The following is a 14,627-nucleotide window of genomic DNA, read 5'->3' as shown; positions in this document are numbered from 1 at the left end:
TCCTTCCCTCTCCATCTCTCCCTCCCTCCTTCCCTCTCCATCTCTCCCTCCTTCCTTCCTTCCCTCTCCATCTCTCCCTCCCTCCCTCCTTCCCTCTCCATCTCTCCCTCCTTCCTTCCCTCTCCATCTCTCCCTCCTTCCTTCCCTCTCCATCTCTCCCTCCCTCCTTCCCTCTCCATCTCTCCCTCCCTCTCCATCTCTCCCTCCTTCCTTCCCTCTCCATCTCTCCCTCCCTCCCTCCTTCCCTCTCCATTTCTCCCTCCATCCTTCCCTCTCATCTCTCCCTCCCTCCTTCCCTCTCCATCTCTCCCTCCTTCCTTCCCTCTCCATCTCTCCCTCCCTCCTTCCCACTCCATCTCTCTGTCCTTCCTTCCATTTCTCCCTCCTTCCTTCCCTCTCCATCTCTATCTCCCTCATTCTCTCTCCATCTCTCCCTCCCTCCTTCCCTCTCCATCCCTCCCTCCCTCCGTCCCTCTCCCTCCCCCTCTCCCATCGCACTTGCTCCTCCACTTTCTCTCCCTCAACCTCAACCCACTCCCTCTCTCACTCTCTCCCTTTCCTTTCTCACACACTCATTACATTTTCCACCGTCCCACTTCCTCTCCTCGCTCACCAACTCCCCATTCACTTTCTTACATTCTTTCTCTCTCTCTCTTCCCTCCTCCTTGTCTATCAGCAGGGTAAGGAGGGTTTCCTCCAGATCCTCCACAGGTACATGGAGGTCCACGGGACGGTGTACTACGAGACCCAGCGGCCCCCCGAGGTGCCTGCCTACGTCAAGAACCACGGCCTGCTGCCCCAGCACGAGCTGCAGACGCTGCTCCGTAAGGCCAAGGTACTGGAACACACACACACTAGACGATACACAACATACACAAGAGGTAACACACTACAGATGTAGGATCTTCATTTGATCACCCTGTTGCAGGATAACTTTCCTTCAATGCAGGATTCTCTGTAAGTAAGTGTATTTGAGGTTTAAAAAATCTTCTAATTCCACTTTGAAATTCAGACTTGATTTTCAGTTACGGAAAATTGATCAACCCCTACAAACAATGTCCAGTCATTATAATCCACATAATAATTCATATTTCCTGTTGCTGCAGGATTATTTTTCTGCTGTAGCAAACTGGCTCAAATTAAGATCCTACATATGTACGTGCGCGAACACATTCAGGCACCATGCACGCACACATAATACACACACACACAACACACACACACACACACTAGTTCCACACACACTACTGTTGCACCAGCACTAACTACAACAGCATCTACGCAAGGCCAACACACAGTTACCTTCCAGTTCTGGATATATCTGTAATATTCAATTGACAAGCATTAATAAAATAACTGGTGGTTATCTTAACTAGTTCCATCTTCGTCTCCCCCACCAGCTCTTCATCGGGTTTGGTTTCCCCTACGAAGGGCCCGCCCCTCTGGAGGCTATAGCCAATGGGTGCATCTACCTGCAGCCCAAGTTCCACCCACCGCACAGCTCGCTCAATCACGAGTTCTTCAGAGGCAAGCCCACATCTAGAGAGGTGAGCTCCCATTGGTCAACACAGTATCTAGTACCACTCTTCAACTGAATGTTAACCAATAAAATTCAACAAACTGCCAACATTCCCGATTGTACACCAAATGTGCCACTTATACATCACAGAATATTGCTTTAAACTGGAATGTTCTACTAATTCTATACTCTGTCCCTCTCAGGTGTCGTCCCAGCACCCGTATGCAGAGCAGTACATCGGGCGGCCCCACGTCATGACAGTAGATTACAACAACTCCCAGGAGTTTGACTCCGCCATCAGAGAGATCATGAGTACCGAGGTGCAGTTATTTCATGATGTATTTCTTGACTCATTGGTTTCTTTGGCAGTGACCAAACACACTATGTTGCCTCTGGGAAGGACTGCACAACCATATAACATATAGCAGCGCTGGTACTGAACGGGTCACGCTGCTTTTTGTTTTAATGACGTTTCAGCTCGCTCCATCCAGCAGATACACCTCCTGAAAGCTCCATGTGGAGAAGCGCTAGCTGCAGCGTTTTCAACCTCGGACAGTGGTGTATGCTATGCTAGCATTAGGAAGCAGGGTGTCCACAGCCAGGGAGTAATTAGCCTGTACATGTGGCTTAATGGGAACCTGCAGTCGGTGTGAGGCTCCAGGGAGTGTGAAAGGTTGAGAGAAGTTGAGCAAGAGGTCAAACAGGCCGATTTGAGATGCCTCTATAAAGCTGTGTTGTTTGTGTGTGTGTTTGTGGGGTCTCTAAGTATGTGTGTGTGTGTGTGTGTGTGTGTGTGTGTGTGTGTGTGTGTGTGTGTGTGTGTGTGTGTGTGTGTGTGTGTGTGTGTGTGTGTGTGTGTGTGTGTGTGTGTGTGTGTGTGTGTGTGTGTGTGTGTGTGTGTGTGTGTGTGTGTGTGTTCTCCCCTATCCACTCTCCTGCTTGTCAGACATGCCATAGCTCAGTGCACAGGCGCTTACTCTCTGTCTTCCCTGTCTGTCACTCCACTGAAAGATGGCTGCCCTGTCTGTCTGTCTGTCTGTCTGTCACTCTACTGAGAGATGTCTGTCTGTCACTCCAGTGATAGATGGCTGATGGGTCACTTCATCCCTCACTGGAAACTGCACACTTCCCCTGTTTGTGGGCTGGCTCTCTGTCCAGGGCGGCTCCACATGCTCAGCCGTGCAGACCAAAGCAATCTCCACTGGCTGACAACTCTTCATGTTCACATAAATCCCTCTCCATTTCTCTATGTCTCTCTCTCTTGCTCTGTCTCTCTCTCTCTTTCTTTCACTCTCCCTCTCTCGCTCTCTCTCTGTTCCCCCTTTCTCATTCTGTCCATCCCACTGACCTGTTGTTTTCATATTTATCCCTCTTTAATAAATGGGAGGCAGTGAGGGAGGAAGGAGGGAGGGTGGGCGAGACTGTGCCTCTCTCTGCTTAGACCAAAGCAAATGTTGTGAGGCATATTTCTGTGCTAGTTTATATACATGATTCATAGTGTTATGTTTTGATCAGATTTGAGATGTGTAACTTTTTTTTCCGACATCCTCTCTCTACATATTTGCTTTTCTTTATTTGAAATTGGAAAAGTCAGATTCCACATGCAGTTAAACATTTTGTATAAAGAAAATGATTTACTGAGCGACGTATCAGTTACAAGTGAGATTTGGAACATTAGATACGGGATCTACTGTTAAAACTGGAGGGAATACATTATTAATATGTAGTCTGTGTGTATGTAGTTTCAGGCTCCACGTATTCCTAATGGAGAAGTTTAACATAACTAGTTCTGCTTAATCAAAAATGTATTTCCTTGAAATATTACATTGCGTCATTGTGCACAACATGTTATCAGAGACATTGGTTCCAAAGGGACATCCAGTTAAGTAATACTGTATTCAGTCGCCCATGCTAAAAAGAAAACGTACAATCCTGGTATTTTAAGCAAAATACTTCAACCAACTGAGCCGCCGGATCCACATGTTTACAATTACAATAGGGGACAATAATCTAAGACCATCTATTTCCGTATTTAGACCGGGAAGTACATTTCCAGGTAGTTTATTGAGTTTAGTTTCCTTTACAGTTTCAAGTCGGTAGGTGGGTGTGTTTTGCCTCAGCTAGAGATAAATAATTAGTATTCTGATGAATTACAGCAATATAGCTATTCTCTAATCAGACAAATCAAAGGTGAGCCTTTTGTTGCATATTGAATAGCTATGCAAATTAAATCAAAGCCTGGTTGCGTCCCAAATCACATCCTATTCCCTACATGACTCCAGAAGGGCTCTGGTGAAAAGCAGTGCACTGTGTAGGGAATAGGCTGCCATTTGGGGGACACAGGTCACCCACTGCAATTAAGCCACACCCACTTTAAAATGGCCACGGTTACGTCCCAAATGGTAGCCTATTCTCTATAATAGTGCACTACTTTTAACAAAAGCCCTGTGGGCCCTGGTCAAAAGCAGTGCACTATGTCGGGAATTAGGTTCCATTTGTGAAGCACCCCACGTTTATTTATTGTGATTAATGGGTAGAATTGGCTACTTATTGCAATTAGGATGAACGATAGGTAAAACAATATTGAAATTAGGAAAATATGGTAATTTAGTGGTTACATTGATTGCCTAGCAATGCATTCTGTGGAAATGTTCTGATCTGTGAAAATTTGTGGGTGGGTGGGTGTGTCTGCAGGTCGAGCCATACCTACCGTATGAGTACACATGTGAGGGAATGCTGGAGAGGGTACACGCCTACATACAGCATCAGGTAGGTTCACCGTGCACACACACACACATGCATACATACAGTTGAAGACGGAAGTTTACATACACTTAGGTTGGAGTCATTAAAACTTGTTTTTCAACCACTCCCCAAATTTCTTGTTAACAACTATAGTTTTGGCAAGTCGGTTAAGACATCTACTTTGTGCATGACACAAGTAATTTGTTTACAGACAGATTATTTCACTTATAATTCACTGTATCACAATTCCAGTGGGTCAGAAGTTTACATACACTATGTTGACTGTGCCTTTAAACAGCTTGGAAAATTCCAGAAAGTTATGTCATAGCTTTAGAAGCTTCTGATAGGCTAATTGACATCATTTGAGTCAATTGGAGGTGTACCTGTGGATGTATTTCACAGGGCCTACCTTCAAACTCAGTGCCTCTTTGCTTGACATCATGGGAAAATCAAAAGAAATCAGCCAAGACCTCAGAAAAAAAATTGTAGACCTCCACAAGTCTCGTTCATCCTTGGGAGCAATTTCCAAACGCCTGAAGGTACCACGTTCATCTGTACAAACAATAGTACGCAAGTATAAACACCATTGGACCATGCAGCCATCAGACTACGGTTTGCAACTGCACATGGGGACAAAGATCGTACTTTTTGGAGAAATGTCCTCTGGTCTGATGAAACAAAAATAGAACTGTTTGACCATAATGACCATTGCTATGTTTGGAGGAAAAAGTGGGGAGGCCATCCCACCATCCCAACCGTGAAGCACGGGGGTGGCAGCATCATGTTGTGGGGGTGCTTTGCTGCAGGAGGGACTGGTGCACTTCACAAAATAGATGGCATCATGAGGGAGGAAAATGATGTGAATATATTGAAGCAACAGCTTCAAGCTCAAGACATCAGTCAGGAAGTTAAAGCTTGGTCGCAAATGGACAATGACCCCCAAGCATACTTACAAAGTTGTGGCAAAATGGCTTAAGGATAACAAAGTCAAGGTATTGGAGTGGCCATCACAAAGCCCTGACCTCAATCCTATAGAAAATGTGTGGGAAGAAATGAAAAAGTGTGTGCGAGTAAGGAGGCCTACAAACCTGACTCAGTTACACCAGCTCTGTCAGGAGGAATGGGCCAAAATTCACCCAACTTATTGTGGGAAGCTTGTGGAAGGCTACCTGAAATGTTTGACCCCAAGTTAAACAATTTAAAGGCAATGCTACCAAATACTGAGTGTATGTAAACTTCTGACCCACTGGGAATGTGAAAGAAATAAAAGCTGAAATAAATCATTCTCTCTGCTATTATTCTGACATTTCACATTCTTAAAATAAAGTGGTGATCCTAACTGACCTAAGACAGGGAATTTTTACTAGGATTAAATGTCAGGAATTGTGAAAGACTCAGTTTAAATGTATTTGGCTAAGGTGTATGTAAACTTCCGACTTTATGTTTGTCCCAAAACATACCTTCATAATGTCTTCCTCCCATGCTGCCTTCCTACCACACACACCATCTCCCCTCTAATCAACCAGGAAAGGTCACTAATCAACACTGTGTCTGATTATGGACTAGACCAGGGTTTCCCAAACCCAGTCCTGCACCCCCGGTTTAACGTTTTGGTTTCGCCCTAGCACTACACAGCTGATTCAAATAATCAATGCTTGATGATGCGTTGGTTATTCGAATCAGCTGTGAAGTGCTAGGGCAAAAACCAAAACGTGCACCCGGGGGGGTGCTCTTGTGTGTTACTGTGCAATAGCCTACTATTTATATAATATACAGTCCTTGACATTATTTTTGACTTACGTCATTTAGCAGATGCTGTTATCCAGAGCGACTTACAGTACTGAGTGCATACAATATCGTACTCGTCCCCCGTGGGAATCGAACCCACAACCCTGGCTGTTGCAAGCGTCATGCTCTACCAACTGAGCCACACGTGACCACTGTGCTATTGTATTACTATGTAATACATATTTATTGGGTTGTTGTTACAGTTCCATATCCCATTCTATCGTACTCTGAAAAGATCTATTCAGCCCAGTGTATTTATCTACTGTATAGGATGTTCATAACCTCTCTGTTTCTGTCCATTACGGAACCATCCCCGTGTTCATCTTCCTCTGTGTGTTTAAATCAAGCTGCTGTGTGTGTTTACTCTTCGGCTGCGTTACTCCCATCTAACCGGGGACGGTGTCAGTGGGTAAAATACATAGAGGCGGGTCGTTCTCTTTCACTGACTCATCTCCACACGTCTCCTTAGAAACCACTGCTACCTCCATGTCCTGTTTGGTGGCCGGGCCGACACAGACAGAGACTGTCACTATCAGACTCTGATATTTCTGCTGTAATCTGTTTAATGTGTCTGGAAAATGCTATCAGAACTGCTATTTGAACGGTCTGGTTGACTTGATAGGCTGATATGTCAAATTGGTTCTCTTTCTTGTTTTAAAACAAGTTCTCTCTCTGGTGCTGTTGGACCCAGATGAGTTTTGTCAGGGAATAGGTGAAGGGTTGATGGGAGATTATTTAGAGGGATGTACAGTATAGAGGAGGTTGGAGAAACGGCTGTTTATTAGTATTTCTGTCCCACGATGCCCTGAAGTGTTAGGAAATGTAGATTTATTCACAGCTATAGGCAAAAGTGTCAGCGGGCTTTGATTTGTGTTGGCTTTCGTGTTTGTATAGTGTGGGAGTGATAATTCGTGCATGTGGATGTGCGTAGCTAACTTGGCGTCTGTGCGTGCATTTGCACCGTCATCAAAAATACCACATTGTGTATAATGGAATCTCGGCACAGAGAAACAAATCTCCCGTGTGTGATAGCACCAGAGACTACCTATGTGTTGTTATTCAACATCCCCTTCCCCTCTCTCTCGCTCTCTCTCTCGCTCTCCTCTCCCTCCGTCCCTCCAGGACTTCTGCGCCCCCGAGGTCCCCTTCCCTCCGGCCAACTCCTCATCCTCCAAGCTGGGGCTGAGTAGTCCGGGTAGCCCTGGGCCTCAATTTGTCCTGCTGCCCAACTCCAGTGCCCTAACCTGGGCCCCCGACGCCAGCGCCCCCGACGCCTGGCCCCCTCTCAGCTCTCTGAGGCTGCTGGCGTCCCAGGAGGGCCAGTCGTGTGTGGAGGCGTGCCAGCGTGCCAACCTGGTGTGTGAGTCCGCGCTGTTCCGCTTCGTCAATAACAAGGATGCTCTGCGCGGGTGAGTGGCACCTTGGCACACCTGTTTTCACGTTAAGCCATATTCGTACACACACACGCACACATTGGACATACGTTTCTAACAGCCACACACACATATGCAGAATGACTACACGTCACTAACAATCATACAGACATGCACACTGCTCTCCGACCTCTGTGACCGACCTACCACTCCATGGTACCAAACGGTGGTTAGTTCCCTAAGGGCTGTCTGTGGGCGTAATACTCAAACAGCTACAGCAAGGACGTCAGGCTCAAAGTCTTCTCAGTGATGTCAGCTGTCTTGTCGGCCCCATCTAGAGATCTGTAGTGACAGTGGAAGACGATAAGAGTGTCATAGCAACGCCAACTCTTCCTCTTCTTTTATCTTTCCCTTTCTCCTTGTCTTTCTCTTCATCACCCATCCTGCTCGACATATTTTTCATTGCTTTATCTTCGGTTCCTTTTTTACTTCATCCCTTTCTCTCTCTGTGTCCCTCTCTGTCTCTCTCTGTGTCTGTGTGTCTCTCTGTGTCTCTCTGTGTCTCTCTCTGTGTCCCTCTCTGTGTCCCTCTCTGTGTCTGTGTCACTCTCTGTGTCTGTGTCTCTCTCTGTCCCTCTCTCTGTCCCTCTCTGTGTCCCTCTCTCTGTCCCTCTCTGTGTCCCTCTCTGTGTCCCTCTCTGTGTCTGTCTCTCGCTGTGTCACTGTCTGTGTCACTGTCTGTGTCACTGTCTGTGTCACTGTCTGTGTCACTGTCTGTGTCACTGTCTGTGTCTCTGTCTCTGTCTGTGTCTCTCTTTTTGTCTCTCTCTGTTTCTGTCTCTTTCTTTCTCTCTCTCCCTCTGTTTCCCCTTCCATCTCTTCCCCCTTTTCATCCTCCCCCTCCCCTCTTGGACTCTCTCTTTCTCTCTGCATCACTCAAACACCCTCTATGCATCACCCCATCCCCCTCCCTCCATCAAACATTCCCCCACCCCTCCCCCCACCAGGTTAGAGGTGCAGTGTGAGGTGGTGGAGGCGGAGGTCAACCACGTGTTCCCGGCCTTCTCCGTCCTACGCCGGGAGTGCAGCCTCCAGAAGGACCCCCTCCTCTACAGCTGTGCCGGCCACAGCCCCAAGTACCGCCGCCTCTGCCCCTGCCGGGACTACCGCCGCGGCCAGGTTGCCCTCTGCCGAGACTGCTTATGAGGAGGGGCCAGGAGTTTTTCCCAATGAACGCCTGACCCGGCAATGTGGCTAGGAAAAACTCCAGGCGCTCTAGTTATAGCCTATGAATTGTAGACTATAAACTATGGACTATAAGCTTAACCGGCTCAGGTTACGATGCTAGGAGAGGGGCTGGCTAAAACCGAAGGACCCCCCCCCACCCAACTGAAAGACTTGGTTCAAAGCTACCCTCTGAGCTTGAGTGGGTTGTTGTCCCATAGTCCCCCCCCCCCTTCATTCCTTGGTTTCTAAATTGACTAATATGTTTCTGATATGAGCCTATGGATGGTTTGCCTCAAAGCTCCTCACTGGCCTTAGAGAGATGTGCTGGACTATACTGCAACGAGTACAACCGTTCACCATGTGGCCACAGGAAAACACAGTAATCCGCAATAGAGAAATGGCTATATCGCCATCTGACTAGCTACCTAACTAATACCTAGAGGAGACCACTGACCGGAAGATCATTGATTTGCTGCTACAATATCAATAATTGGACTTTAACCCTCCAAGACCAGGGAGTTAAGAGAGTAAACGACCCGGAGAAGAAAACAGGCGACACAACGTGTGTCAAACTCCTAGAAAACATGACCTTTGAGTGGAACGCCACCTTTGGGTCAATAACCCTCTCATCTCACCTCCTCTCTTTGGCGTTGTGCTTTGACAATAGATGATGGACACTCACTCTCTCCCTTAACTCTCTCCTTTTAAAGATGAACTCTTTCTTTTGTGCGACTAAGATAACCCTGGCTGCCAACGTAGTCAATGCAATCATCTCTGTTGCGCTAAAATGAACTAAAACAGATGAAAGATTATTTTTTAATAAAGTGAACGTTTTGAGCTCTGCTACTGCAGAACAGAGGATTTTTAAGAACCTTTCGGTGGTTTTGTGACAGAAATAAAAAATAAAAATGGAAAGTTAAAAGAGATCAAAGCGTCGATGTCGTTTTGTTGTCGGTCTTGTCATGACTCATAAATATATATTTTTTTATTTCTGGATTAATGGTTTCTTTCATCTCCGGCTGCTCAGTTTCCATTTCCCTCCTGTCCTCCCCTGCCCATCCATCCATGAGAGAGAGAGAGGGAGATATGAGAGATGTTTGATCTTCCACTCCTCCAGAGCCAGAAGCAGGGGATGAGATTGTCGATATGTTGCGTTGGAGGGGGGAGAAAATCAGATATCTGTTCTGCTTTCTGGTTTTCCAGATGAGACATGCACTGAGGCCAGCATTCACAACACTTGTGCTTACCTTGGGAAGTGAGTGGGGGATCCAACATAACCCTTAATGTACCAGTCCAATGCTCATAGGATAGGAGCTGGCCTCTACTACGAAACAGAATATGCAACATACTGTACACACTGAACATACCATTATACCTTACAAGTCTATGGAGTCTTGGAGTTAACTGTTTTTATGCCAAGTAGGAATCCTTTGGGAGAGATCAATGGTTTTCCTCTGATACTGTACGTCTATGGAGGTTGACATCTATGGTAGTGATGATAGTGGTCCGTAACAGTGAATGTCTATGGTATTGGATGTACTATCGGAGGCTCTGTGTATAGTAGGGGGTCTAATCTTCATAGTGAATATTGAGTCGTTGTGTTCAGTACATCTATTGAAGCATTGGCTTGAAGCGTTTGTTGACAGCTCCGTTTCTGCTCCTGGTCAGTATTCCAGTGAATTAAGTAGAATGTAATGAATAATACAGAATCAGAGTGAAGGCCATGCAGAATTCCCCATTGGCCTGAAAGGAAAAATGACAGCGTTATTTAAATAACTCCTTGTTTTCAATTTCATACAGCCCATAGGCCAATGAATAATTTTTATCCAGGCGTTCATCTCTTGGAGCTCGATATATACAGGAATAATAAAAAACCACTTAGCTATACTTTGGGGAAAGATAGGAGTTTGAATGAAAGCCTAATCCTACTGTTCCAAGGGGTCATAACGCCATTGCTCAACAGACAGAACTGTTATAATGGGATTTTATTAGCATTACTTGTGATTAAGTCATTATATAATTAGCACAGTGATTTATTCCCCAGACAATGAAAGGTTAATTAACTCTTTTGTCTCAGTGTCTGCCTATTGCAGTGTGTGTGTGTGTGCGTGCATAAACAAATGTGTGTGTGTGTGTGCGTAAGGACTGTGTGTGAGTATGGATTAGTTTGGGAGGTGCACACATACACTTCTGAGCATCACGTGAGTCCCTGAAACAGGATGAGATTTATCACGATTGTTATTTATTAATCTGAGAAAATAAACACACGTTCACTCTTTCTTCTTCTCTCCATCCCCGTCTCTTTCTCTCCCTCCATCTCATAGGGTGACTTTCAAAGTTTATACAGTGAGGTCATCTCTTCTAATTGGCCTGAGTTGCTGATATTTGCATAAATGTTGCCTAAGAGAGACACTGAACTGTTCTGAAACAAGGATGCCCGTTTACCATGTGGTCCTGGTACTCCAGCAGGAAGTCAGAGCAGACATGGTGAAGATGATATCACACTTGAATGTTATCTTTGCTACCTAACTCTTAGCTACTGGAAATAACCCACCAGAAGATCATTCAGTTGCTGCTACAATATCAACAACAACAAAAAATACTTTAACCCACCAATACCAGGGAGTTAAGAGAGAAATCGACCCGGGGGGAGATAACAGGTGACACATCGTGTGTCAGACTCCTAGAAAACATGACCTTTGAGTGAAACGCCACCTTTGGGTCAATAACCCTCTCATCTCACCTCCTCTCTTTGGCATTGTGCTTTGACAATAGATGATGGACACTCAGACATTCTCCCGAGACTGTAACCCACTTTCAAAGTTTATATGGTGGGTCTGCATCCCAAATGGCACCCTATTCTCTAGCACTATGGGCCCTGGTCAAAAGTAGTACACTAAATTGGGAATAAGGTGCCATTTAGGACTTTCAGGATTTTCTGGATTTTCAGCAGCCGCATTTCATATTTTTTATCAAAAATCTTTTTCTATCAAAAAATTAAGCAGGCAAACAGTACTTCTCAAGGACACAGTGTGTGTGTGTGTGTGTGTGTGTGTGTGTGTGTGTGTGTGTGTGTGTGTGTGTGTGTGTGTGTGTGTGTGTGTGTGTGTGTGTGTGTGTGTGTGTGTGTGTGTGTGTGCCCTTGAGCAAAGAAGATATGCCACAGTGTGTGAACATTAAAAGTTCTCTTACTAAGAAGCCCGGTGACAATTTAAATACTCCATTTGTAGCTCATCACAGATTTCAGATTGTCATCCATTTTCAACAAAGGCAATACCATCCACATAATGCCGAGAGCCAGCACCAATGTCATGCCTACAAGCTAGTAAAGGAAAAAGATTGAATGGCACACACCATAGAATAATTCCAAGCCTCAAATATGAGAGTTGGCTAGTTTGCAGACGACACTACAGTGGTAGGCTTGATTACCTACAGGGAGGAGGTGAGGGCCCTCGGAGTGTGGTGTCAGGAAAATAACCTCACACTCAATGTCAACAAAACAAATGAGATGATCGTGGACTTCAGGAAACAGCAGAGGGAGCACCCCCCTATCCACATCGACGGGACAGTAGTGGAGAAGGTGGAAAGTTTAAAGTTCCTCGGCATACACATCACGGACAAACTGAAATGGTCCACCCACACAGACAGCATGGTGAAGAAGGCGCAAGAAATTCGGCTTGTCACCGAAAACACTCACTAACTTTTACAGATGCACAATCGAGAGCATCCTGTCGGGCTGTATCACCGCCTGGTACGGCAGCTGCTTTGCCCACAACCGTAAGGCTCTCCAGAGGGTAGTGAGGTCTGCACAATGCATCACCGGGTACAAACTACCTGCTCTCCAAGACACCTACACCACCTGATGTCACAGGAAGGCCAAAAAGATAATCAAGGACAACAACCACCCGAGCAACTGCCTGTTCACCCCGCTATCATCCAGAAGGCGAGGTCAGTACAGGTGCATCAAAGCTGGGACCGAGAGACTGAAAAACAGTTTATATCTCAAGGCCATCCGATTGTTTAACAGCCATCACTAACATTGAGTGGCTGCTGCCAACATACTGACTCAAATGTCTAGCCACTTAATAATAAAAAATTGGATGTAATAAATGTGTCACTAGTCACTTTAAACAATGCCACTTTATATAAAGTTTACATACCCTACATTACTCATCTCATATGTATATACTGTACTCTATACCATCTACTGCATCTTGCCTATGCCGCACAGCCATCATTCATCCATATATTTATATGTACATATTCGTATTCATTCCTTTACACTTGTGTGTATAAGGTAGTTGTTGTGAAATTGTTAGATTACTTGTTAGATATTACTGCATGGTCGGAACTAGAAGCACAAGCATTTCGCTACACTCGCATTATTAACATCTGCTAACCATGTGTATGTGACCAATAAAATGTTATTTAATTTGATTTTAAATTTGAGAGTTGGCTAGCTTGAACGTGATGGAGAGAAAGTTCTGGGGTGACTTCCTCAATGGAGTGTGATACATCTCTAGCAGTGGCGGTCAGTGCCGTTTAAGATGAGGGAGGACAATTTTTTTTCATGAGCATGGCCTTATTTCTATTACAGCATATTGGATGACTGTATCAAGATGTTGATACAACCCAGCCTATGAATGAAAGTTTACAACGTAGGTGCACACAGGTCGAGAGACAAATTTGAGGTGACAGTGACACATGGACAGACTCTGACATTCAATACCGCCTTGCCTGCATCTAGCTGATCTAGGTTGTAATCATTAGTCCAACAGTTGCAAACAAGAGTTTCTATTGGACAAATTCAGGTATGTTTATCCCCGTTTTGTTCCGTTTGCTTCCGTGTAAGAAATGTTTTTCAACAGAATCAGCGGAATGAATACACCCCTGATCACACGTAAACACAGTTCACTTTAATAGCAGCCATGTTGTATTCCTTCTCGCATCTATGCGCTCTCCTCTCACCTCTTCCCTTCGCTTGTGGATTTCAATGCACAACACATCAGCTGTATGTGACCAGGCGGAAAAACCTTTCCAAGCCAAACCATATCATACCTGCTACACACAGCCTACATCGTTGTCACCATATTAGCTAAAGTAACGTCATAGTCAACATAGCTAATAGAACTAACACGCTTCTCCTTCATTTTGGAAGAAATTCATTTGTTCAATGCTGTTCAACTAATTGTCATTCTCTCTCTTTGAGTCAACTACTCACTACATTTTATGCACTGCAGCGCTAGCTAGCTGTAGCTTATGCTTTCAGTTCTAGATGAATTCTCTGATCCTTTGATTGGGTGGACAACATGTCAGTTCATGTTGCAAGAGCTCTGATAGGTTGGAGGACATCCTCCGAAAGATGACATAATTACTGTGTAAGTCTATGGAAGGGGGTGAGAACCATGAGCCTCCTAGGTTTTGTATTGAAGTCAATGTACCCAGAGGAGGACGGAAGATAGCTGTCCTCCGGCTACACCATCGTGCTACCCTACAGAGTGCTGTTGAGGCTACTGTAGACCTTCTTTGCAAAATACTGTGTTTTAATCAATTATTTGTGACGTGATTATATTTAGTATAGTTTTATCTAAAAGGATAACTTTTATTTTTATGAAATTCACTAAGGAAGATGGTCCTCCCCTCCCTCCTCTAAGGATTCTCCACTGATCTCTAGATGGAGATATTCAACACATCAAAGCTGTAGATGGTGAGATAATTCTTATCTATGGAAGCAGGGCTATGGTGAGTTACAGCAATGCCTTAGCATTCACAATGGATTATATGCTGTTCATCATATCTTCTGGCGACTTTGCCAAGGAACGTTACAGCGTTATCCACAATGGATGGGGAGTGTTCATTTCAGAAGTGACTAGAATAGAAAATGAGGAGAAAGAACTAAACCAGACTGAAAAACTCAACATACAGGCTCAGTTTAGCTTGATCACCAATAATCTAGTGAGATAGGGAACCTGGAT

General features: G+C 45.0%; 1 protein-coding gene across 3 annotated transcripts in view; it reads left to right on the top strand.

The window, feature by feature from the left end:
• The window catches only part of LOC106564922 (alpha-1,6-mannosylglycoprotein 6-beta-N-acetylglucosaminyltransferase B), a 145,452-nt gene extending 135,874 nt beyond the window's left edge, over positions 1 to 9,578 (top strand). For all 3 annotated transcript variants that reach the window (XM_014131446.1, XM_045691265.1, XM_014131445.1), the window contains 6 exons: positions 677 to 835; positions 1,401 to 1,547; positions 1,723 to 1,839; positions 4,214 to 4,288; positions 7,175 to 7,461; positions 8,433 to 9,578. In XM_014131446.1, coding sequence (XP_013986921.1) covers positions 677 to 835; positions 1,401 to 1,547; positions 1,723 to 1,839; positions 4,214 to 4,288; positions 7,175 to 7,461; positions 8,433 to 8,631 — 984 coding nt within the window. In that variant the 3' untranslated portion in view covers positions 8,632 to 9,578. The remainder of the gene's footprint in view (positions 1 to 676; positions 836 to 1,400; positions 1,548 to 1,722; positions 1,840 to 4,213; positions 4,289 to 7,174; positions 7,462 to 8,432) is intronic.
• Positions 9,579 to 14,627: the final 5,049 nt, after the last annotated feature.

Source organism: Salmo salar, chromosome ssa12 (assembly GCF_905237065.1).
Source record: "Salmo salar chromosome ssa12, Ssal_v3.1, whole genome shotgun sequence".
Lineage (NCBI taxonomy): Eukaryota > Metazoa > Chordata > Actinopteri > Salmoniformes > Salmonidae > Salmo > Salmo salar.
Note: the sequence above shows the minus strand (reverse complement) of the source record. Positions and strands in the feature narration are given on the sequence as shown.